Source organism: Herpailurus yagouaroundi, unplaced genomic scaffold (genome assembly GCF_014898765.1).
Source record: "Herpailurus yagouaroundi ecotype Mexico unplaced genomic scaffold, PumYag 77, whole genome shotgun sequence".
In the NCBI taxonomy this organism is placed as follows: domain Eukaryota; kingdom Metazoa; phylum Chordata; class Mammalia; order Carnivora; family Felidae; genus Herpailurus; species Herpailurus yagouaroundi.
This window is the reverse complement of record NW_024412388.1, coordinates 100850815-100877310: the sequence shown is the minus strand read 5'-3', so window position 1 is coordinate 100877310 and position 26496 is coordinate 100850815. Positions and strand designations below refer to the sequence as shown.

The following is a 26496-nucleotide window of genomic DNA, read 5'->3' as shown; positions in this document are numbered from 1 at the left end:
ACTTGAGAATCTTTTTGACTATATACAGAGTGATTTCAGTCTTTATAAAAATTTAAAAACAGGTGAAACCACACTAGAGTGTTCAGTAAATGGAAAAATAACGGATAAAGCCACTTAAAAAGGAAGAAAAGCTGGGAAGTGGTTATCACGGAAGGCAGGACAGTGATGGTGTGTGCAGAGAGGGTTATGATCTGGATGGGGCATGTGGCAGGGGGGATGGGTGCTTCTAGCAATATTCTAGCTCACGACCTGGATAGTGATGACATGGTTTTTACTTTTTACTTATTTATTACACTGCATGTTTATGTTTTGTTAACTTTCCTTATGTGTTATAGTTCCACAATAAAAATGTTTTTAGAAGGATGGTTTCTGGGGTACCTGGGTGGCTCAGTCGGTTGAGCATCTGACTCTTGATTTTGGCTCAGGTCATGATGTAGGTATTGTGGGATTGAGCTCCGCATCGGGCTCAGAGCAGAGTGTGGAGCCTGCTTGGGACTCTCTCTCTCTCTCTCTCTCTCTCTCTCTCTCTCTTTCTCCCCTGCCCTCTGCCCCTCCCCTTTTCATTCTCTCTCTCAAAAAAGACTGCTTTTAGAAGTATGGTTTCTAAGTTACCACTAACCTGTTTCTAACACGGCATGTTACCACAATATTATTTTGGTGGCTAGGCAACACTTTTTCAACATTTTCCATGACTTTTCAGAGATGGATACCACATCTGAAATATTTTCTTGCAAAAAGCAGCACTCCATTTTCTAGTGCTTTATTTGCCAATCCAATAAATATTTATTCAACAACTTATAGTATTCCTGATACTTCAAGGATCTAAGAAACGAAGATGGGATGGGGATGGTCTTTAACTTTGTGACTGTATAAGTCAAGGAGGGGTGGAGGTCATCTCTCTGAGATAGGGAGACGATAACACTGTTCTGAGGAATTTGAAGGAAGGGGGGAAACAGGGAAGGTTTATGGGAGAAAGATGGTATGAGAAGTGGAATTTGGAGAATCAAAAAGATTAGGATAATTTAAGTGGGGAGACTTCATGAGAAAATTGTATGAGTAGGAATTGGAAGACTTGTTTAGGAATTAAGGAGCGATAAACTGGATCAGGGGAAGGGTTACATCAAGATTAATAGAAGGAGACAAGGTTGATAGGAATTGGGGGCCCAAAGCATGAAGGACTTAACTATCATGTCTGAAAGTTTGAACTTGACTGATTAGGTGCTGGAGAATCCACTGGAAGTGTTGGAAAGTTCTTAGGAAAATTAGTCTGACAGCTGTGTAGGATGATGGAAGTTAGAAATAAACATTAGGGAATTCTGGTAGCCCGGGAAAGAAGTAATGACAGCAATAGGAATGGAAAGAAAGGGACTGTCATTTCGAAGCCACTGTGGAGATAAAATCTAGAGAGTTTTTCAGTGCCTTGGATTCTTGGAGGTAGAAGGGGTGGATGGAGATGAAAGGCAGGAAGAAATAAAAAATGATGGCAGGTTTTGTGAGGCTGACCGAGAGTGAAATAGTACTGTTAATAGAAATAAGGGTATCATGGGGCGCCTGGGTGGCGCAGTCGGTTAAGCGTCCGACTTCAGCCAGGTCACGATCTCGCGGTCCGGGAGTTCGAGCCCCGCGTCAGGCTCTGGGCTGATGGCTCGGAGCCTGGAGCCTGTTTCCGATTCTGTGTCTCCCTCTCTCTCTGCCCCTCCCCCGTTCATGCTCTGTCTCTCTCTGTCCCAAAAATAAATAAAAACATTGAAAAAAAAATCAAAAAAAAAAAAAAGAAATAAGGGTATCAGGAAGAAACTGTTGCGTGTTCAAGGGTGAGGGAGAAGATAATGCGTTTGATTTTTGAAAATACGAAATTCGGAACACCATTAAGTAAACAGGAAGGATATCCAGCAAGCATTTGGAAATAATATTTAAATATATATATTTGTACTTTTAAAATTATTATTGTCTTTTTTAACTTTAGAGAGAGAGAGAGAGCATGCAAGTAGGGAAGAGGGGCAGAGGGGGAGAGAGAGAGAGAGAGAGAGAGAGAGAGAGAGAGAGAGAGAGAATACTAAGCAGGTTCTATGCTCAGCACAGAGCCTGATTCAGGGCTTGATCCCACGACCCTGGGATCATGACCTGAACAGAAAACAAGAGTCGGAGGCTCAGGGTGCCTTGGTTAAGCATCCGGCTCTTGATTTAGGCTTAGGTCATGATCTCACGGTCTTAGGATTGAGCCCTCATCGGGGCTCCGCGCTGACAGTGCAGAGCCTGCTTGGGATTTCTCTTTCCCTCTCTCTCTTACCCTCCCCCCCCAAATAAATAAATAAACTTAAAAAAAAAAAAAAGGGTCAGAGGTTCAACTGACCAAGCCACCCAGGAACCCCTATATATTGGTACTTACTCAACTCAAGTCTACTTAACTTGGAAAATATTTGTAATCTAATCCTTTTAAGAACTCTGTGATATCCCCATATTTAGCAATGTGAGACTTGCAAATGGTTGAACCAGACTCCAACCCAGCTTTGCAAATGTCAAATCCCTGGCTGTCTCCATTGCCTCTCACTGCTTCTTGTGAATGTCTGCTTGTAACCACCGAGGGTTCTGGGCCAGAGGTGCAGATTCGGTCGCTGACAGTGCTGGGCAATGATAGGGAATACAAGGAGGAAGGCTGAAGAGAGGTAACTAGAGGGTCTCTCTAGTTCAGGGACAGGATGAGGAACAGACCTACAGAAGGAAGAGTGAGGGAGATAGGAGAGCATCCAGGACACAGCAGCTCGGAAACCAAAGGAGGAAAAACTTGACACAAAAGAGCTTGTCTGGTTGTTGAGCGCTGCTGGGAGGGTAAGGACCCTAAAGGCAGGGCACAGTCTTTTTAATTTGATGAGGAAGATATCAGTGGAAATCTTTGTAAAAAGAGATTTCAATAGAGCAGAAACAGAGGACTTCAAGGGTAAGAAAGGGTGTAAACTACCCAAGACGTCTTGTGGAGACAGGAAGCAGAATAGGGTGGCAGCTGGAAAGAGTAGCTGAGAGGGGAGGAGCAGGGAGGGCTGGAAGGACATGTTTAAGGACAGAGAAGGTGCAGAGGGGTAAAGATGGATGACGCCAGAGAGGATGATGAATGGAGGAAGGTCCTCGTAGAGGCGTGAGGTCAAGAACATGAGTGGGAAGGGACTGCTTTCTCAGAGAAGTGGTGCAACCGTGTGGAAGTTTCATAGGTATTTTTAATGCGAAAGGAATGGCTGGCAGAGGTCAACTCAAATGGCTATGCATTGGGACCATGCGCTGAAGCATCTTCTATAAGGACATTCTCTGTGGGATATGTGGTACACATCTCTCCTCCTCCTCAGGGGCAAACTACTTCCGAGGGCTCTTCTGTTGCTTTCTCTTCCAATCAGAGGGTTAGAAATCTTTGCATGGCAGCTCAAATTCCCATTGCCTAACGGGCACACATCTGGGCACCAACATACTCCACTGGGGTCACACTTTTGAAACACAGAGAATTCTCGGGTACTGGCTTTGTTCAGAAATATCCCCGGGACTGCCAAATTTACGACTACAATATTACTTACATGGAAGCTGTTAGGCTGAATCATATAAAATGGCCCATAATTGACCATTTTTGACACACAAAAACAGCAACTCCAAATGATCCCACTTTACACAAAACCTACCTGGAGAACGTCAAGGAAAGCAGTATCTCTTTCCTTACACGTATAAAAACCCTATACACTTGGAGGCTGAGAGAACTTCCAACCAAAAACATTTTTTTTCTATGCATAAAGTCTCAGTACGATTAAAAAAAAAAAAATCGGCCCCTCCCCAGCACCCTCCCTCCCACCTTAGTGGTTTTTATATGTAGGGCAGTCAGCGTGAGGGGTGATGGATCAGGCAGGCAAAGCTAAGTCCAAGAGCTCATCTACCCATGACATTCACCTTGTCTAGCACCACGTTCTAACAGAACCGATCGGTCTTTACGCCTATTAAAAAAAAATAATTTGGACAAAGTATACATTTGCCAAACAACACAACTGGTCAATTGATCAGGGTTGAATTTCCTTCATGATTTATAATTTTCTCTCCATATGTATAAGGAAGGACAAAGAGTGGGCTTCCAAAGTTCTTTCAAGTTACTTCCTGATTTATGTGTTCTCACATAAAAACTGTGGCTCTACACAAAATGAGTGCTGGATAGTGGGTCAGAATTTAGAAGAAATAAAAACAGGGGCGCCTGGGTGGCTCTGTTGGTTAAAGGTCATGATCTCACAGGGAGTTTGAGCCCCGCATCGGGCTCTGTGCTGTCAGCACGGAGCCCACTTTGAGTCCTCTCACTCTCTCTCTCTGCCTCTTCCCTGCTCTCTCTCTCAAAAACAATAAATATTGGGGCGCCTGGGTGGCTCAGTCGGTTAAGTGTTCGACTTCGGCTCAGGTCATGATCTCGCGGCTCATGAGTTCGAGCCCCGCGTCGGGCTCTGTGCTGACAGCTCAGGGCCTACAGCCTGCTTCAGATTCTGTCTCTGGCTCTCTCTGCCCCTCCTCCACTTGTGCTCTGTCTCTCTGTCTCTAGAATAAACAAACATTAGAAAATTTTTATAAGAAAAATACTAAATATTAAAATAAAAGTAGTAAATATACACCTCATATATATTTATAATTGTTTACATGAGTTAAGGAAAAGCTTCCAGCTTCTCTTGTTTGAACCTGCCTACAACCTGCCTTCACCCAGGGCTTCCAGCCTGCTCACCAGAAAAAAAAAAAAAAGAAAGCGTGTGAGAGAGTTTGCAACGTCCGACTTGTTGCACAATGTACACTCCATTTTCCCCAACACACAGGCCAAACACACAGTCCAAATACACAAAGCACATATACTTAAGAATCATACTCAGGAAAAAAAAAAAAAAAAACAAAAAAAACCCACCAAGATTCATACTCAACAAGTGACCAGGGCACATAGGAAGGTCCCCATCCAACTACCCAGCCATCAAAGCTTGCCAAGCCGGTCTGGTGGGTGCCCATCGCCCAGCAACTAACTGGCCCTTGTAATGAATCCTGCAGACCACCTCTTACCCATCAGGCCCCAGATCTGAGCCTTGCCTCACACAATCCAACATCCACTGAACCCAGTTCAGTTCAAGCCAGTGTTCATGAAGCACCCCAATGTGCTGAATGCTGTAGCCTCTCCATGCTTTAGTCACAGCACTCAGTTCCCCTACTGTCACTTGAGTCCCCGCACTAACACAATCTAGTCTCTACAGCAGGAGTTCCCAGCCTGGGTCCACACACAGGATCACAGGGCCCATACACTCCAGTGAAAAACAAAAACCTACATCTTTATCTTCACAAGTCTTAACGAGAACTCAGCATTTCCTTTGGTCATGAATGTAGACAGCAAACCATAGATATTTCCATATCATATTACAGTTGTTGAAAATATCTTGAAATATGATTCATACTCATTCCTGCTTTGAAGTTTGGTGGTTGACAGACCACCTCTAGATCTCCTTATGGAATCCGCAAAGAAGCAGACACATCACTACGTCACTCTTTAAAAATATTTTGATGATTGCATTTCAGCATGACTGACTTCCCCTATAATCCTATGCATTTCATTTTAGGCATTTAAAAAATTATGCTAAGGTGGGTTCTCTAGGCTTCACCAGATGCTAAAGGAACCCATAGCACAAAACCAGTACCTGCTACTTGCTCTGGAAAGATTTCATTCCCAACCCAGGCCATCAGCTTTTCAGTCTACCCCCAAATGTCCCTTTCCTCCACCCTGTTCTAATATGTTTAGATGCTCCTGGGCCATAGCTAAGGCCCCTCCATATGCCCTTTAGCAGAGCCCAGTGAATCTTCTTGGCCCCTTCTCAGTCCCTCAGGTCAATTCCCCCGCTTCAGTTTGTGGGTGATGTCCAGAACCTTCTTTTAGCTTAACCTAAAACTACTAAGTACCCTAATACCTTTTCCTTCCATCCAGCCACATCCCCAAGGCTCACACATCAGAGAAACCTTCAGGCCACCTGTCAGTCTGGGGAGCTGGGCCCTCACTCTCTCCAGGGATGGGTTAGCCCAGGAAGAAAAGGTAAAGGCAGGACCAGCAAAACTGGCAGAACTGGCCCCACAGACAAATGTAAAAACAAAAAACAAACAAACAAAAAACAACAACAACAACAAAAAAAAACCAGTGGGACCAGGTCTGTGGGACTCAACCAAGCACTGCGCCTCCCTGGAACTCGAGGATGCTGAGGCAAACCATGAAACCATTATCAGTAAGTCAAAAATTACTGCCTGCGCCAGAGATGTGTGGCACGGTTTTTCCCGTTAAGTACCAAGTTGTCCTGTTTCACCACCCACCAGCCTCCTGTTGACTAGCTCCGGTGACAACAGAGACATGCACAATTATGACACTTACTCAGAAGGAGAAAGAGAGATGCCACGTATAGGATGTGTGCCATTTGGACCAGTACAGACCTCTCCTGGCGGTGTCACTGAAGTTGTTCAGACACCCAGTGACAAAGGCTGTGCTCTCACTACAAAGGTAAAGAGGAAGCAGTAGTGTGGTTTCCAGCCCACTGAGAAAGACAGATGGTTTGCACAGAGCAAAACCATTTGCATCATGAACTTTTTTGCTAATCACTCAAATCTGGGTGAGAAAAGTTACACTGGGTAAGTAAATGTATACAGATAGAAAGAAGAAAATACAGACCCCATCCTGGCTAACTGTGTATCCTTAAGTAATCACGAGGGAATATAACTGACTAAATTAAAAAAAAAAAAAAAAAACAAGCTGAAATTTTCTCTTCTTAGCCCTTACCTGTCTTTCCAACTTGGGAGAGGAAGGGACCGAGAAATGCAAGGACCCCCCGAAAACATGAACCTGGGGAGACATGAGGTGCTGGTAATGTCAGTCTCTGGAACCAGGCTGCCTGGGTTTGCATGCAGATTCTATTTTTAATAGCTCTATGTGCTCGTTAACTTTTCTAACTCATCTACAAAATGGAGATACTAATAGTATGTACCCCATCAGACTGCTGTGTGAATTGAATGAACTAATTCACTTAAAGCACCTAGAACAGTATCTGGTACTTAGTAAATGCTCAGTAAAATCATCTACCATCATGTGACATGTAAGTGAATCTTCATCTGCCCAATATGGGCCTGGCACCAAGGATGGTCAATGAATGCCTAAATATGACAGTTGGCACTGAACCCAGGCCAACTCACCCTAGAAGACAAGATCATCCAAGGATAGGCTCACTGAAGACATTCGTTCCCTAGGTCAAGGCTACATCTAGATATGTCAGTAATGAACTGGTCTGCTTCAGGCCACAGTATCAGGCAGATTTCTGCTCGTTCCATCCATCCATCCATCCATCCATCCAACTTGTTTAGTACTTCTGTGTTCTGGGTGCTTTGCTAAGTTCTGCACAAACGAAGATGTTAACAACCCAGCCTTTGTTCTCGGGAAACTTCCACCTACTCAGATAATCACAATGCAATGTTTTCGAGCACAACAGTCAATGCAGCTGCTGAAAGGGGTAGGAAAAGTCAGTGGGCAGGAGGCAAGGTCAGGCTGGGCGGGGCTGGGCCAAATGAGACAATTAGGAATGAAGAGGGGCAGGTACAGCTGGGGGAGAAGCAGTCTAGTGTGGATACTAATGCACCAATCACGTTCCCCTGTTGGGGTAAAGTTTGAGGTTAGTATGGAGGAAGAAGGGTCCACAGAGGTAGGCTGGGGCAGATGTTACTGGTAAGACAGTGGTCTAGTTTCATTCTTCTGCATGTCGCTCGCTGCCCAGTTCTCCCAGCACCATTTGCTAAAGAGACTTTTTTCCATTGGATACTTTCCTGCTTTATCGAAGATTAGGTGGCCATACATTTGTGGGTCCAACTCTGGGTTCTCTATTCTATTTCATTGGTCTATGGGTCTGTTTTTGTGCCAATACCATACTGTCTTGATGATTACAGCTTTGTAGTACAGGCTAAAGTCTGGGATTGTGATGCCTCCTGCTTTGGTTTTCTTCTTCAATATTACTTTGCCTATTTGGGGTCTTTTGTGGTTCCATACAAATTCTAGGATTACTTGTTCTAGCTCTGGGAAGAATGCCGGTGCAGTTTTGACTGGGGTTGCATCGAATGTGTAGATTGCTTTGGGTCGTATTGACATTTTAACAATATTTATTCTTCCGATCCGTAAGCATGGAATGTTTTTCCATTTATTTATGTCTTCCTCAATTTCCTTCATAAGCTTTCTATAGTTTTCAGCATACAGGTCTTTTACATCTTTGGTTAGGTTTATTCCCAGGTATTTTATGGTTCTTGGTGCACTTGTAAATGGGGTCAGTTTCTTTATTTCTCTTTCTGTTGCTTCATTATTGGTGTATAAAAATGCAACCGATTTCTGTACGTTGATTTTGTACCCTGCTACTTTGCTGACAGAGAAATGTTTTCAGGGGTCAGAGAAATCCTATGGGAACTCACTGTACTTTCTGTAATTTTTTTTCTATAAGCCTAAAATTAGTCTAGAAAATAAAGTACTTAAAATATTCCTTATACTGTATCCATAAAGTGGATGCATTTTGTATTTTTAAAAATTTTACCTTAGTAAAGCTGATTTAAATATCAGGGGAAAAATAATAAATGAATAAACCTTGATCAACTCTGTAAAAAATATATATATATGTATATATATATATATGTATATATATATAGAGAGAGAGAGAGAGAGAGAGGACAAATAGCTAGAGATGCATTTGGAATTAGAAGGTAGCCTCTGATCTGAGGATCTTCTGAGGGATGCTGGAGCTGGGTGGAGGTGAACAGGAACACGATTGGCTATCACACAAGGTAAGTTAGGTGAGGTCACCTGGGAGAAATACAAATAAAGAGATGGACATTTGAAGGAGGGAGAAGGCATAGCTGATTTGAGGATAATGGGAAATGAGGCCAATCTTTAGGGTAAAAGCAGCATTTAAGATAGGACTTACTTTCCCAGTGGCAATTATAGTACGATAGGGTAACATTCAACAAACTCGGGTCTGGAAGCCTCTAGCTTCTACCCTTTTTTAGTTTCCACTTTCTCTCCCTCTGGTGTTATTTATTGGTGATGATACCTAACAATTAGCTCTCCAATGTTAGTCAACCTATAAATATTAATGTGTTTAGTGAAAAGCTCCATACTTCCCTTTTCAAGGTACTATGATGCAAGGGTTGGAGATAAAACAAGTGGAAGATGAGCCCTTCCCTCCAGGAACTTGAAATCTATGTTTAATAAACAACCATAGACAAGAAGCAGTAGACAGTTGGCATGAGCTCCTAATCACGTGGGCCTCTCCACAGCAACGCTTGAGTGTCCTCACAACATGGCGGCTGGCTCCCCCCAGACTGAGGCCAAGGAGGAAGATGTAGTGCCTTTTATGGCCTAGTTTCAAAGTTAGACACTACCATTTCCGCCCTATTTTACTTGTTAAAAGGGAATCATTAAGTCCAGCCCACACTCAAGGGGAGGGAAATTAGGCTGTGCGTTTTGAAAGGAGGAGTGTCAAGAATTCATGGACATTATTTTAAAATCACCACAAACCTACACCTATATTCAAACAATTTTTAACACTTTTTCCATATGTGCTTTATATATGTGCATGAATATGTATGTATTTGTTTGAAAGAAAGGAAAAAAAGGAAGGAAGGAAGGAAGGAGGGAAGGAATGGGAAGGAAGGAGGGAGGGAGAGGGAGGGTAACCAAATAAGGCAGCGTGTGTTGAGTATCCACTTTATGGCTCAAACGAGACATATCCTAAGAGTTAATAGGCTGGAGAGGCCACTGTAGGCAGGGAACAGCCATAGGTCATTCTGAAAAGGCTGGTTTTAAGTAGGTCCTTGGGGATCTGTATGATTCAAACAGGCAGAGGAGGGAGGAAAGGAAATTCCAGTAGGGAGAAATGAAATGTACAAAGATACAGAGGCAGGGATGTGCAGGTTATATTTAGGGAGCAGTTAAAGGATAGTTTACCTTGAATGGGGATTTCAAACTACTCTCCAGGCTGTTAACTGTAACATCAATGGGGCTTGAAGTACAGCAACTTGTTCATCATTTCAGTTGGAGAAGTCATGGGTCATCCCCAGGCACCAAAATTTTAGGCAAACGCACTGTATGAGTTAGTTATTGCTGTGGAACAAGCCACAAAACTTCGGTGGCTTACAACAGTAAACATTTCTTTTTGTTCACAAGCCTGTGGGTCACCTGTCCAGAGCCGGACGGTCTAGAACAGCCTTGGCTTGCATCCCTCGCACTCGCTCTAGTAGGCTAGCCCAAGCAGGTTTTTATGGTGATGTCAGGGGGCCAAATAACTCATGGAAACACAACAGCGCTTTTTAAAGATTCTACTTTCATCATGGCTGCTAACATCCCATAGATCAAAGCAAGTCACGTGGCCAAGTCCAAACGCAAGAGATAGGTTAACGGCCTCCATCATCTTTCTAGTGAGGAGAACTGCAAAGTGACAGGGCAGAAGGACAGGTAAAGAACTGGAGGCACTGATGTAATCAATCTGCCACATGCCCTGAAAAAAGAATTAGTTTAGAAATGGGCATTGACCACAGAGACGATCGTTGCCAATATTACACGATATCGGTATTCCTGAAATACATTCACCCAAATAAATACGATGCGACTTCTCATTTCTAGCCGTTGCCAGAAAGAATGGTTTTTTTCCCCTTTCCATTTTGGTGGCTCCATTTCTGCCAGAATTAACACTGACTGAGTGATGTCGCTTCTTTTCTGGAGAGGAAAAAAGAAAAGAAAAAGAAGCTTTCCGTTGTCCACAGGGGGAAAAAACAAGAAAGAAGAAAGAGAGCCAGAGAGAGTGTTATTCCATTACCTGGGGAATCACTGCATTGTAATTGTATCAGCTGAAAAGAATGTAAAAATGTACTTCCTGAATCAGATGGAGGGAGAGAGCCAGTAATGGACAAAGCAACACAGGAATGTACAAAAGAAACAATTTTGTTCCAGTTCCTGGAAGATTAATAAAAAGAAATGTGTGGGTTTTTTTTGAGACTTGAAATGCACACGTAGCCCACAAAATCACAGCAGCTAGATATGTGGCCTCCTCTCTGAAGCATTCAGGCCCCAACATATTTCAACAGGGACCTTTTACATGTAGGCTTTGTGCAAGATATTTTCATATACACGATTTTATAGAATAGCTCACATCACCATGTGACAGGTATGACTAATCCCATCTTACAGATGAGGAAACGGAGGTTCAGAGGAATCAACTGACCTAGCCAAGATTGTATGGCTAGGAAATGGACGCCTATTTGCTCTTGGCTGAGTGATTTTTATTTTTTTAATTTTACCTCCAGTACAGTTAACATTCAAGTGTTATATTATTCTCAGATGTACAATATAGTCATTCACCAATTCCATAGATCACCCAGTGCTTATCACAATAAGTGCACTCTTTAATCCCCATCACCTATTTTACCCATTCCCCCGACCCCCTTCCCCTCTGGTAACCATCAGTTTGTTCTCTATAGTTAGGAGTCTGTTTTTTCGTTTGTCTTTTTGCTTTTCGTTTTGTTTCTTGAATTCCACATGCGTGAAATCATATGGTATTTGTCTCTGACTTATTTTGCTTAGCATAATACCCTCTAGATCCATCCATGCTGTTGCAAATGGCAAGGTTTCTTTCTTATGAGATTCCATTGTGTATGTGGTGTGTGTGTGTGTGTGTGTGTGTGTGTGTGTGTGTGTGTGTGTACATACACCATATCTTTATCCAGCCATCTATTACTGGACCCTTGGGCGGCCTCCATAATTTGGCTATTATAAATAATGCTGCAATAAACAGGGGTGCATGTATCTTTTTGAATTGGCGTCTTGATATTCTTTAGGTAAATGTCCAGTAGTGGAATTGCTGGATTGTAGGGTAGTTCTATTTTTAACTTTCTGAGGCACCTCCATACTGTCTTCCACACTGGCCGCACCAGTTTCTGCATTCCCACCAAAATGCACGAGGGTTCCTCTTTCTCTACACCCTTGCCAACATTTATTTCTTGTGTTTTTGATTTTAGCCATCCTGACAGGTGTGTGGTGAGAGTGCTCTTGCTAGTATACCTTTCTGGCTTGCCGTTCGTGATTCCAGAAGGCAGAGTGTGGGGGGAGATGGAAAAGAAAAACCCCAAGGGGTCAGTAGGAAGCTCGTCATGATTTTACTTGTTTGAGCTCTTGCAACTTAGGTCAGATTGAGGGCCATCCCACAGGTGTTGAATTTGCCAAGGCAGAGGAAGCCTGCGGACCGAGCCTACATTCGTGGAGCACCCAGCAGTGACCCCACAGGAAGGGACCATACTGACCTCAGTCAACACCCTTGTGAGGCAGAGGAAGAAACAGGCTTTGAGAGGGCCCAGCTGTGACCTGGCCCCACGATGGAGAATGATACCCAGGTCTCTTCCCACTTGCCTGGCTCCACCAGGAGCTGACAATTAGTTAACCAAGGCCGAAGAGCTTTTCATGGGGCATGGAGACTCCTGTCTGTGGGGCAAAGGCTGAACTGGACTTCTGTGGGCAGGGGCAAGAGCCAGGGCATTGGGTGGGGATGCGGCTTGGGCGTAGAAGATGGGGAGTCGGGGACGGTAGCAGAAGAGAAAGAGCAGCAGAAGGGATTCCTAGGCCATCTGCCGTCTCCAGATACTCCCTTGCTAAGGGCTAGTCCTTAAATTTCCTACCAGGGAGTAACTGACAGCTGTGTCTCATCCCCCTTTGTATGCGGACCATCACATACACTTCCAACCCCACCTTGCCCCTTAAGTGCCAGCCCAACCACCTTGCTGGTGGAGAACATGTCCATTTGAAGGTCCTCCAGGAAACTCAGACTGGAGTCTGAAGCTGAAATCCTTGTTTTCTTGTTCACACTTTGAGTGTCCGACGTGGTTGCATGCGCCTGTATCCACCCAGACTCACGCTCTGGCCTCCACACTCCACATCCGGTTATAAAGTCCTATCGGCTCTTCCTCAAATCTTTGAGGAGTCCATCCTACCTGCTGCTGTCACAACCGGGGGCCTCGATTTTGCTGCTGGACTAACACAGTTCAATTCATCTCCCAGCCTTCCCTGCACACCACCCTCCCCGCTAACCGGTTAATGTAACATAGAAACCTAGCCAGGCATTCTCCTGATCAAAGTGTTTCGGCGGCTCCTCAAATATTTCTAGAAGATCAAGTCCAAACTCCTTGAGTTGACCTTTATGAGCCAGCCCTTGTCAACTCTCTGCCCTTCAGACACAGAACGGTGTCTTTCTGCTGGGTCTTACCATTGTTTCCCTCTTTAACTGTGCAGATACTAACTCCTCTCCTTGGAACCCTGCCCCCTCCCTACCTGGGAAATACCTGTTCATTCAAAACAATTTAAAATCTAGGCTTGTAGATTCTGTCATTTTTATATGGTAATAAAATGAATTATTTATGTGCCACCCTCTCCTACAAGACCTATGAAATTTCGTAGTGATAGGATCCAGTGCTGACTCATCTATCTAGTCAACAAATACTCAATGCTTAAAATATTCAGGCTCTGTGGCTGGTGTACTGATTTACAACATGCACAGGAATTTCTCCCTTACCCACGGCTTTACTTTCTGCAGGCACCTGCGGCCTTTTGGAAGCAGGTGATCCTCCTTCTGTCACACCGCCACAAGGTCAGTAGTAGCCTAACGCTACATCACAATGCTGACATCCGTCATTCACCTCACTTCATCACAGGAAGGAGAGTTACCGGACAACAAGATATTTTGGGAACAAGAGAGACTACATTCACCTTTTGTAATCGTATATTGTTATCATTGTCCCATCTTATTAGTAGTTATTGTTGTTAACCTCTTACTATGCCTAATTTGTAAGTTAAACTGTATATATGTACACATAGGAAAAAAACATTAAGTATACAGTTTGGTACTATCTGTGGTTTCAGGCGTCCTCTGGGGGTCCTGGAATGTATCCTCTGCAGATAAGGAGTGGGGGGCATGAATGTATAGACTTTGGAGTCAGAAAGGTCTCAATTCAATTCTTAGTTCATTTGAGCAAATTAATGTGTCGTAATTTCCTTATTTCTAAGAACGGGAATATTAACAGCAGGAACTCTATCATCTGAAATGATTAGAGCTGTTGGTCAATGAACAGAAAATGTCAGGTAAAGTTGAGAATTGGAAGAAGATTCCTATGTACGTTACGCATGTTATTTTCAATTGGAAGAAGATTCCTATGTACGTTACGCATGTTATTTTCAATTGGAAGAAGATTCCTGTGTATCTTACACGTTATCTTCACCTCAACCAACATATTCATTCACCAATCTCTCGACATAAGCCCAGGTCTTTCCTTGGAGCATGCGTCTGTTTTCCGGAGGCTTCTAACCCTTTCCTGCAGAGACCAAACCTATCATGTCTAGTCTAAAACTTTAAAGTTTGAGTTATTTCAAATGAAGTAAGACCTTACGATTTCTTTCAAATGAAGAATTTAAGAAACATTTGCGAAGCCAACAAAGTACAGAATCTTTTCCACATTTTCGTGATTTGTCCGCCATCAGTCTTTAACAGTTTTGCCTGGACCTATTGATAGCATTTTTTTTTTTAAAGCAATTTGTCTCGGTTGAGCCTTTCCAGAATTCATCTTACTTTTATCCACACTTGGTTGGCAAGCTGGAGCTGCTGTATGCAGTTAAGAATATGCAGATTATGACCTACTGAATGAGGGGGCACGAGCCACAGACGTGGGGTCAGCAGGTAGCTTCCTCAGCATCCAAGCCCCCCAGGGCCGCTTTGATGGAAGGTGTAGTTTCCAGACACTCACACAAAGGACGTAAAGTCACAAGATTTATTACTTACACATCCCAGCCAACGGGGGTGGGGGCACCAAGCTGGGGTTAGGGTGGCCTCCGTGCCAAGGTCACGGGTGAGCACGAGATAGAGAGCAGGGGAGCAAACCCTATTAACTTTAAGGAGCTTGGGGTGGAGGGTCTCACTCCAACTTTTCCAGGGCTTCACTCTAAATGGTTATTTTAAATTTTTATTTATTTTTGGGAGACAGAGAGAGAGAGAGAGACAGCAGGAGCTGGGGAGGGGCAGAGGGAGAGGGTGGGAAGCAGGCTCTGTGCTGATAGCAGAGAGTCCGACGCGGGGGTCAAACCCACACACTGCAAGATCGTGACCTGAGCTGAAGAAGTCGGACGCTTAACCGACTGAGCCACCCAGGTACCCCTGTGACAAAATATTTTAAGTTGTTCAATAAATAACTATGTGAGCTTCTGAAATTACAAACACGTGTATTACAGGGTCTTGTTCCCAAAGAGCCCCTCCAAGTGGCTATTTCAAAAGGTGTCCAGAGAAACACAAAGTGGGGACTGATGGCAGGATTCCTAAACTCAAGTCCTTCCCTAAGTGTCCAAATTCTGGGTGGGAGTAGGGTCGTCACCTGTAAATGTCTAGGCCTCTCGTCACCGCACCTCTTTCTCTGGCACTCACATCTCAACTGGTGGCCGTGCAATGGACTTACGTAATCACAGGAGCCACACTGGTGGCACAAACAGGTTGGAGGATAATCAGGACGGCGAGGGCTGAGGTGAACGTCGCCGCTGCAGGTGGAACTCAGGTGTGCCCGTGCAGCCGGCGAGCCTCAAGTGGCGAACGTATTAATCATGTCCTTCTATGTTGTTTTCTGAGACTCTGATATCTAGGGCCTCGTTGACCCTGGAGACCGCTGCTCCCAGAGCCGGCCAGTTCCTAGAGAGAGGAACTGATTCACTGTGAGCATGCCTTGCACGCACAAAGCCGCGGACCCAGAGCCCACGCCCCCGCCACCTTCTCCAGCGGCACCCACACTCAGGACCACTGTCTCCTGCCCTCCTCACCCCAGGGCCAGGTACCAGAAAACTAGGTTTTCTGCACCCCAGAGCCCAATGAAATTAGCCAAACTGCGGACCCTGCCTTGCCCGTTCTTCCCCGTGAAAACTACGATAAAGGCTGCTGCCTGTGCTTCTCCCCGCCCTCCGCCTCCTGATGGACCCTGGTCTCGGCCGTGTGGCCTCCCAGCGTGTGGCACGGTGCACCCCCTCCTCTTGGGATCGGTGAGTATAAAACAAACTAGCTTTTCAGTGCCGGTCATCTCTTGTTCTGCTGGCCCTGTAACACCTAATAGTAACAAAACCCGTATGTTAAAAAAAAAAAACAGGGTGCGACGTACAGTGGTCTGTGGGTCAGAGTTAATGAGTGGCTTTTATCGGGAAGATCCAGTTACACGGAGAGCAGTTAAGACAGCGTCTGCTGAAGCCACCGTGGGAAGACTGGAGGTACTTAACCTGGTGCACGGCATATTACAATAACCCCCGTGTTTGCTGTTGCCATGATGAGGCCCCTGGGGCCACAGCAGCGAATGGGCCCTGCCCTCACACCACTTTCAGGCTTCCACAGCATTTGTCAGGGGGCCCTCAGCTAGCCGGGAGGAGCAGAAAAGGCTCCCTGGGACCCAAGTACAAGTTAGCCAGGCAAGCAAATGGTACGTGGGCAAGCAAATGTTTGTTTTGTTTTCAATTTAAATTTTTTTAAATGTTTATTTACTTTTGAGAGAGAATGCAAGCAGGAAGGGACAGAGAGAGAGAGGGAGACACCGAATCTCAAGCAGGCTCCAGACTCTGAGCTGTCAGCACAGAGCCCGAAGCGGGGCTCAAACCCACGAACCGTTAGATCATGACCCGAAGTCGGACGCTTAACCGACTGAGCCACCTAGGCGCCCTGTCGTTTTGTCTTTGATTTAAACTGAGGTAGGAACAGGTTTGGTCATCGGTAGGGGGCTGCTAAAACCCAGCTGTGACTATGTCACATTCTGATGTGAGCAGAACCCTCCCGGTTCACCGAGAAGCATGAGCGACGGGCCATCCCCCACAGTATGGCATTAATTGTGCATTTATACACTGCATGTACCTTCTACATCCTTAGGCAAGGTTAGTAACTGGGACGCAGACCCGGCCCCTGAAGACCTCACAGAGAAGCTCCCTACCCAGGACACTAGGGGACCCACAGGGGAGTGTGGGGTGGGGGGCAGAGACCAGCAGAGAGTTGGGGCTCCAGAAGCCGGTGGCCTGGGAAGGAGCACTGTTTTTCTATCACAGGGGCCGGCACCTTCTGGACCAGTTTGGCTCCAGACTGGGTCATGAGTCAGAAAAGCCGTTGTGTTCCAGTCACGATAAGGTCACAGAACCTTGCGTTTGTTTCCTCATCCGCAGAAAGGAACAACGTCCAACTTCCCCCTCTAATGACGAGAGACCCATAAGGTCATGAGAACTTACCAAAGAACCAGGAGACCTTCCTCGGCAACAGGATCCTGGCCCCCAGCTTTCCGTGTGGTGGGGCTCTCAGTACTGATCCTGTTAAATCCACTTCTATCTTTAGTGAAAACCTACAACGTTATTGCCACGAGTCAGAGAGATCGGAAGGTGTTAAAGCTGCCACTGGCATTCGGCCGTGATGCCTCACGCAGAGGGGACCAAAAGGTAACGAGACCAAGTTCCTCACACGACTTCAATTTAAATTAAACTTCCTTTAATGAAATAAAAAACAAACGGTGCATTGCATAATATCTGTGGTCACAGTATAAAACAATACAATTAGTTCATGTAACATCGGGTATGGACAAAAATACACGAGACCCTTTCTTTGTCTACGTAAAATCTGGCAGATCCTTCTGTGCGACGCTAAGAAAGACAGAGAGTCAACTTTTTTTTTTTTCTCCTCCTAGCGATCTGCGCGCAATATTTATCACGGAGAATTTGGTCAAACAGCAGAGGAGGACTTACCGAAATCCCAGATCCCTTCTTCCTCTGCTGCCATCGGTGATGCTAAAAAAAAACACAAGTTTTCTGAAAGTAGCAAGTTGTGTAGTATTGCTTATTATTCCTGCCCAAAAGGCTCAGTCTTTGGCTCACGGATGTCAGTGACAAAATCATGGCTGCAGGCAGTCTGTAAAGCAAGAAGCGAGAGCCACCGGGGGAAACAGACAAGGGTCTGGGCAGGAGGGATGTCCTTTGCCAGGATCTTAAGGAAAAGCCACGTGGGGGGGGGCCCCCCGCCGGGGAAAATACACAAATAAATACATTTCTAAATTAACATTTAAATCCAGTTGGTGAGTCAGAGTTCCATCGTCCCATGAAAAATCCGAAGCGTTGTTAAAAAGTCAGAGTTTGCATTTTTTTTTCTTTTTTCTTTTTTAAAAAGTGAAAAGTGTTATGTAAACATCATAAAGTAAACAATTGAAAGTAATTTTGAGGCTTCTATCTGAACATAGCTTAGGCTCTTCCTGGGGGCTGTTTTTATGATTAGGAAAAAAAAAAAAAAAAAAAAAAAAAAAACAAAAATTTTTAAAAATTTTTTTTTTTTTTAGAAATTGAAATTTAATTTTTTTTATTTTTGGGTTGTTTTTTTTTTTTTTACACACCTGTGCCTCGGGCAGCAACCCCCTACCACAAGAGCACTTTGGGGGGGGGCGGGGGGCAGCCGTATTTGGTACAGCAAGAGAGTGTATCTCACATATTTAAAAGGACACACATTCCAGGCCAGTTTCTGGCCCTGGATGGAGTGAGGTCCCTGGTACAACACCCTGGGATTTCTTCCTCCTCTGTACCAGCCCCTAGGCGACTGGCAGTGTGGCCAGCCCCACGATCACAGGGTGGGGTTGGCGTCAATGCCTTAGCAACCCCAGCCTCGAGCTGCAGTGGCAGTTTGCAGTCAAATGCTCTGCCACGGAGCGATACCCCCAGCAGTGGCGGTTTGAGAGCAGAAGGTACAGCATGTGAACACCTGTCACTTGCCGTGTGTCTGCTGTGACCCATCCATGGTTTTAACGCATACCTGGGGCCACCTGGCCACACTCACAGCAAGGCACCCTTTGCTCTACCAAGAAGGGCCTGCACTACGACAATCCTGAACCTTCTTTTAATGGTGATAACTGTGTGGACTCAAAGGGCACTGGTGTCCCTAACGTAGCACCTGTGAATGTGTGTTCCCTCTTCCGTTCCCGTATATACAATCACCTGGGACCCACCTCCTCTGAGATGGCATAGTTAAGAAACAACTGGGAGAAAAGACCCGAAGCTAGTGCCATCAAGGCCTCCTCCTGTTCCCCTGGTCACCCGTGCTCGGGTGGGGCAGGTGCTGGGCTTGGAACTCACTTGTGCCACTACCGTTAACACGGCGTCTACCGTGAGTGGTCCCCTAGGTGGGCAGGACAAAAAGGGAAGCGGGGTGGCAATCTGCCTCCTGGGGGTGACTCAGTGACAAGGGCAGAGTGGGCTGTGTGTGGGCAGCGCAGGGAGGGAAGCAGCGGGGACGATGGTGAGCCGGTGGGCGGGGGAGTGTGGCTCGTCTGGCCCCTTGTGACAAAGAGCCGCACATGAATGGCCATCATTTTGTAGGACTTTATTGCTCAAAACAAACGAATCTTTTGTTCCCTTCGGAAGACAGAGCAGCGTGAGATCCGTCAGAGCCAGGATGAAAGAGCAGAGGATTGCAATGCGGGGCATGACTCACCAGTGAGCCTCAGAAAGCCCACTGGGATGCTTCCGAAAGGCCAGTGCTATGCAGGGGCAGATGCCTCAGGGAGCAGAGGAGCTCTTTTGGTCCGCGTCCTACTCCGGGTACGAGCAGTCGGGCAAAACGGATTGCTCTCAGATCTACTTTGTAGGCTGTTCACACGGCAGTAAATTGCTGGTTTCCTTCGTGTTCCTAACAGGAAAGCAAACATACCACAAAGCGTACCCTTGCTCGCTGACCCCCGGCGGGGGGTCTTACGACGACTTGAAGGGCTGAAAAGGTCATGGAAAATGCACGGTTCTTCCAGGCAATTTCTGATTCTGTGAAGTCGGTCAGTCTTGCAAGCAGCAATACACCTTCACATTAAGGAGCCCAAGCAGCCACGAAGGACGTGGGGTACACGTGTGGGTGTCCCTCGGTGGCCGAGGCCTTCGCCTCCCACGAAGGGCAGGAGAGGGGGACGGAGGTGGCGTCCTCCTCCAGACACAGCCCCGGCACCCCGACACTCCTGGCCCGAGCCGAGGACAGCTGACCCCCCAGGACCCTCTTCTGCGCTCCCTGGGGCCCCCTGAGGCACGGCGCCCTCAGAACCATCGGAGGGCCTGCTCCTTCCCTTGTCCCCAACCTCGTCTTCCTTGAGGACCTTCTTACTGCCCCGGACAGAGGTGGCTGTGTATTTTTCTTCATATTCATTCTTAAGGCTAAGGTGGCAAGATAAGGTGCTTGGTGGGGAGCCAAATTCTAGATTCCAGGGCCATTTCAGCACACTCACATAAAGCAAATACGAAAGAAATGGAAAGGGGGCAGAGAAGCAAAAAAAAAAAAAAGAAAAAAAAAGAAAAAAAAAGGAAAAGGAAAAGAAAAAAAAAAGCATTTGGGCTCAGTAAGAAGTTACATACTGCAAGTTTAGATTTCAAATGTCTAAACCCCTGAAAATACGGGGTGGGTAGCGTGGTCAAAGCCACGAATGAGCCTGCGGCACAGGTCTGTGTTGTCGCTGGGCCGGGGCGGACGGCTTCGTCTAGCGGCCCTCCTAACACGGGCCCGACACGGAAGCTGGCTCCCGGTGGGCAGCTCTGTCCTCACCTAAGACAAAGAACTCTAAGAGCCACCGTCCTTCCTCACCGCGACCCCTCGAAACCAAACATACGAACACACACAGGTCAGAGATCTATAAACTGGTAGGAGAAAAAAATTAGACAAAGGGTAACCATTAAAAAGCCGCAGCCGGGAACACACACACGCGATTGTTCTACCAGAAAGTGCCGTGGGAAGAAGAGTCGTGGGCTGGTAAACGTGTCCGCGCTCCGAACTTGACATGCGGGGGGGGGGGGAGAGAGCGCCCGGTCCCACCTGAGATTGGAGAGGACTGGTTTCTAGTGTCACACACTGCGCGTGAAAAAGATCGTGGTCCTCCTCCCGCCCCGTCGCTCCTAGACCGCCCCTGTCGCGGCTCCCCCGGCGTGGCCTAGTCCATTTCCATGGACATGAGGCGGCGGCGCTCACGCCTTGTCTCCTGGACCTCCTTCTTACAGCACCAGTGGGAGCTACAGTACCCGATGAGGCAGGACAGGAGCCCGATGACGGTGGACAGGCCCACGCCGATCAGCAGCGGGTACTTGAAGGCGTTCAGCACTGGAGGGAAGGAACAGGGGGATGCCGGTCAGTGGTGCGAGGAGGTGGCCTCGGGAAGCCTGCCCCCTCCCTTACCCTCCCCTCCCCACCCAAGCGGGTGTCCCCGCGGGGCCCAGCTGGCACTCAAGCTGTCCCCAGCACCTAGCGCAGCGCTCGGGGCAGGAGCCCTCTTATCTGCCCACAAAGTGAGCACATGACACCCCGCCCGGTTCTGTGGGGGAGAGACAAAAAACCGGGAGAAAGATTTCGTTCGTTTGATGTCTCTGAATGTCAGCTTGCTTTTTAGGGTTTTGGCAGGAGACTGATTTTTAAAAGTCAGTATAAGGGCGCCGCACAGTCAGCAGCAGATGCGTCCTTAAAAAAAAAAAAATAACACACAACACTGTTCATACATCAATTCTGTGCATCGAATAACTGAAGTGTACTAGCGGGGCTATTTTAAGTAACACTAGAGTCGATTATCCAGGAAAGTGAATAATTCCCTCCCTTGTTCAGGAAATCTGGCTTTTCATATGGAGCTACTTGAAGCAAGGAATTTCTGCGATGCAAATGGGATAAATGACGAAGTTTCAGGAATGCACAGACACGGTACGGACCGCACACCCCCAAATCCCGAGTCCCTTCTCCCAGAAGCAGCAGCACTCTTTGCGCGGGTGCTAGCACGCCTGCCGTCAGCTGGCATTTAATGTCGCTCACCTTTCGGAAGAGCCCATCGTACGGCAGAGGAGACAGAGAGCCACAGAGGCTAAGGCATCTGTGGACAAGCTGGGGCTCCAGTTCCAGTCTCCCCCACACTGACATCTCCTCAGGGACACCCACTCAAAGCTCTCCCCTAACCCTCGGAGGCGCCAGGACTTTAATTCTCTCCCGGGAATTTCTCCATTAACGTGTACTCTGAAGTTTTTGCAGAGAAGACAGGTTTCTCATTAGCCCAGGAACAGCTGCCCCCGCTCCGGGATGCTCGGGGAACAGAGGGGTGGGAAGGGGGCCCTCCGACCACCTAGTTAGAATGACTCTGGAGGCCGGTGTTGGCCAACAAGGCAGGGAGCCCTCTTCTCGTCCCAGGGTTCTGGAGAGAACCCCCTGCATGCTAATGACACCAGTTGGATCCTCCCTTTTCCAAGAAGCAAAACCAAGAGGGCAGGAGGGGCAGGAACCCACTCACCGCCTCTCCTGGGGCCCTGAACCCGCTCCCTCGATGCCATTCTCTGGCTCTGCCTGGCAGAACCCATGCCAGCCCCGTGACAGGGAAAGGGGTCTGCACAGAATTAGGAGAAACCATCAAACGTCTCTCCGGTAAGTCCTAACCACCACCTCCCGGTGGCGGCTCGGGCACACGATGCCGCACCTGGGGTAGCAGCAAGGCCTCCTTCTGCGTGCCGGCCCAGGGCAGGTCTACAGAGAGAGAGAGGGCCGGGTGCTGGGTGGCACATTCCTCGAAGGGCGGCCACCTGACCCTGTCGGCCGCCGCACAGCCCAGAGACGTAACCGGACGTCCTCCTTACCATCCATCTTCACAGTCACAAAGATGGGCTTGGAGTAGATCTCTGCCTCCTTCTGCCAGGAGCCTGTTGGGGACCTCACCCACGGGGTCACGGAGCAGTAGTAGTTGCCAAAGTCCTGGTCCTCGGAGCCGTGGACTCGCAGCAAGAATTCCAGCACGCCGACACGCTCCAGGCTGAGCTCACTCTTCCGGTCTCTCTCGGCCGTGGTCACAATCCCCTTCCGATCCAGAGAAGACAGGAGGACGGGAGCCTTGTCCAGACCGAAGGAGTGCACCGCGAACCAGGACACGTCAAAGGCCATGTCGTCTGTGGATTACAGACCACGCCAAAACCCCGGGTCAGCGCAACGGGCGGACACCACACGAGGCTAACACGCGCGTAACCTCACTGGGGGCCAGCGCTGGCCTGTATGCCTTGGGTCTCACTGGATCCTTGCGACCCCGCGATGACGGCCCTGTCACACTGCCCGCTCAACGGCGGGACCAAATACTTTATTCGAGGTCACAGAGCCAGGGGCGGGAGAACGTGTGACTTCACACAGGGAGCGTAGCTGCGGACTCTGCTTTTTTTTTTTTTTTTTTTTTTTACATTTATGTAGTTTTGAGAGAGACAGCACCAGCGGGGGAGGGTCAGAAAGAGAGGGAGACAGAATCCAAAGCAGGCTCCAGGCTCCGAGCTGTCAGCACAGAGCCTGACGCGGGGCTCGAACTCACAAATCGTGAGATCGTGACCTGAGCCGAACTCGGACATTTAACTGGCTGAGCCACCCAGGTGCCCCGACTCCGCCCTCTTTTTTTTTTTTTTAATTCATTTATTTTGAGAGAGAAAGGCAAAGGGAGAGTGAGCAAGGGAGGGGCAGACAGAGAGGGGGAAGAGAGAATCCAAGCAGGCTGCTGTCAGCGCAGAGCCCGATGCGGTGCGAGAACCCACGATCCGAGAGCAGGAGTCGGACGCTTGACCGACTGAGCCACCCAGGCGCCCCCGGAATCTGCCCTCTCTACCCTGCTGCCACCGCCCAGTCTAACGGGCACCCCAAACTGTCTCCCACGGCAGTGTTCCTTGACATTTCAGGCAGAAGAGCCCAGACCCAGAGGCCGCTAACCGCGGTCAAGGACAAAAGGTACGTAAAGTGACCTGTACACAATTCAGTGTCAACAGTTTAGATTTTATTGTTCTCAGTCCTTTTCTTCCCTGGCCGAAGCACTCAAGTTCCAGACAAGAGGAAAAAAAAATGTCAAACTGAGAAAATTGAACACAACTTAACAGTCCCAGAGAGGAATACTACTGAACCTTAAAGTACCCTGCAAAACGAGGGCTCTAACAGCGTCAAATAAATGAAGATGGGCATCTGACAAAGAAGACTGGTACAAGAGGCAATGCTCACAGGGTGTGAAGTCAGAGCACATGCCATGAGCCCCTGACCTCTTCCTCTGGCCGTTCCCAGTGGAGCAGCAGTGTCAGAACTGGGACACATCCAGCAGGCAAGAAAGGACCACGAGGCCACAAACACGGTTTTCTCTCTCTGTGTTTAAATGTTTATTCACCTCTCAGAGCCAGTGAGAGAGAGAGAGACAGAGCGTGAGCAGGGGAGGGGCAGAGAGAGAGGGAGACACAGAATCTGAAGCAGGCTCCAGGCTCTGAGCTGTCAGCACAGAGCCCGACGCGGGGCTCGAACCCACAAACCGTGAGATCACGACCTGAGCCGAAGCCAGACCCTCAACCGACTGAGCCACCCGGGCGCCCCCAACACCGTTTTCTCTCAAATTCACTTGACAAAGCTTTTCTGCATACATGTGAAATTACCCCACGTCTGTTAAACAAAAAGTAACGTTTATTCACGAGCGAAAATACACTGGTGACCTCCAATAGCGCTACGTCAAGGCAAACGGTATTCAGGTGCTTACGTATTAAAAGAAAAAAAACAGGGGCGCCTGGGTGGCGCAGTCGGTTAAGCGTCCGACTTCAGCCAGGTCACGATCTCGCGGTCTGTGAGTTCGAGCCCCGCGTCAGGCTCTGGGCTGATGGCTCGGAGCCTGGAGCCTGTTTCCGATTCTGTGTCTCCCTCTCTCTCTGCCCCTCCCCCGTTCATGCTCTGTCTCTCTCTGTCCCAAAAATAAATAAACGTTGAAAAAAAAAATTAAAAAAAATAAAAGAAAAAAATAAAAGAAAAAAAACAAAAGCAAGACTTTGTACAAAATTATCCACATGGTTAAGTCCTTTCCAACTTGCTCTGAAAATGCTAAGCGCCAGAGCAAACCTCAGCTCCCTACCCACAGGATGACAGCTCTCCACACCAACGCTCAAAATACCTGCTTTCCCTCCCCCTCGTCCGCTGTGGCACTTGAGCAAAAAATTGGATTGTTCTCAGTGTGTGGGTCATCTCTTGCCAAGAAGACCAACTCCCCGGAGGAAGGGGGGGCAGAGGAAGTGCTGTCAACATCCTCACGCCCTCACGGTGCCAGGGCAGAGGGGGCCCCCGGGATCATGGTCACGTGCTCAGTGCAGCTGTCGCCTGCGGACGCGGGGCGGTTACCGAAGGCAAAGTCACAACTGCTGTCCCCGTTATGTGGGCTCCGATTCGTGCCCCAGTCCCGCCGCGCCTCACAGAGCTGAGGCCGGCCTGGAGGGCCAGGCTCCCGGGCTGGACCAGTACTGGTGAGCCACGTGGCCTTGAGGAGTGACTTAATTCCCCGCGGCTCAGTTTCCTCGGCTGTAAAATGAGTATTAACGGCTTCACCGTGGTTAAGTTAGCTATCTCTGCAAGATGCTTAGAACAGCACCTGGCACGTAGGAAGCGCTCACTAGCCCTACCTCCACAGTACGACACACACGGTCCACAAACAGGTGCTAACAGGGAGGGCGTTAGCGCCTGTAGCAGAGGCTCGCGGTGCCCGCCCCGACCAGCTGCTGACGGTGCTGACTGCTAACACTCTCACACCCGTGCCCTCTTGCCGAGGGTCAGCCTCAGCTGACGGAAGCCACCTCCTGGAGGTTAGGAAACACCCTTGCTCCCCAACCGTTCAGCCCGTGAACAGTGGCTGACTGACGGCGGGCATCTAAAAGCCCAGTCCCTCACCTCAAGGAGGCCATACTCTGTGGTACAACCCACGCGCCAGAACTCGCCGTGGGGAGTTAAGACTCGTTCTGAAGTCACGTCTTTGCCTGGCTTCCTTCCCTTGCCCGGCTGGACTCCCTCACTCCCTGGGCGCCCAACTTCAATTAATCACTTGCACACCTGTCTCGGGGCTTTGCTTCTAGAGGGCGTGACCTAAGACACTGCCTCTAAAGGGCCACACGACCTGCCCCGTCCCTCCCCTTCTGGGCACAAGAGCGCCTTGGCGCTTGGCCCACGTATGTGATATGTCCTTTCCAAAAGAGAATTCCTTCACGGCCCATCGGATGCGTGAGGAAAAACTGAATTATAGCGTGTGCTTAATTATTCAGAATCTTCCACCCACACCGTCCACGGGTGCAAAGTTCTGGAAAACTGTGATCTGCATGATAACAGCCACCTATAGCTTCGGTAATTACCCTGGGGGAAAAGACTCTTATATTAAGGGCATGATTAATATACGGGGACCCATTAATTTGCTGAGAATGAACATTTACATGATTTATTTTTGCACGTGTCACAAACGAGCTTCAAGGGTAAACATGGTACCAACCGCTGAAAAGGGTGTACCTCCCCCCCCTCCTGCCAGCCTCTATTACTTTCACTTCCGTTTCTACTTCTGAATCCCACTCTGTCCCCCCCTCGCCCCCCCGGCCCCCCGGGGGGGGGGGGGCGGGGGGGG

The 26496-nt window shown here is 47.9% G+C and overlaps 1 protein-coding gene and 1 long non-coding RNA gene across 2 annotated transcripts in view; one reads left to right on the top strand and one right to left on the bottom strand.

Moving 5' to 3' along the window:
- Nucleotides 1–15693: 15693 nt before the first annotated feature.
- LOC121027777 (uncharacterized) lies at nucleotides 15694–17667 on the top strand. The gene is made up of 2 exons (XR_005788925.1): nucleotides 15694–16105; nucleotides 17427–17667. It is a non-coding gene; the product is annotated as an uncharacterized LOC121027777 (long non-coding RNA).
- A 1760-nt stretch (nucleotides 17668–19427) lies between these two features.
- The window catches only part of PTGFRN (prostaglandin F2 receptor inhibitor), a 49192-nt gene continuing 42123 nt past the window's right edge, over nucleotides 19428–26496 (bottom strand). Inside the window, exons 8-9 of the mRNA XM_040456583.1 lie at nucleotides 22703–23008; nucleotides 19428–21197 (exon numbers count right to left, since the gene is read on the bottom strand). Coding sequence (XP_040312517.1) covers nucleotides 21031–21197; nucleotides 22703–23008 — 473 coding nt within the window. The 3' untranslated portion in view covers nucleotides 19428–21030. The remainder of the gene's footprint in view (nucleotides 21198–22702; nucleotides 23009–26496) is intronic.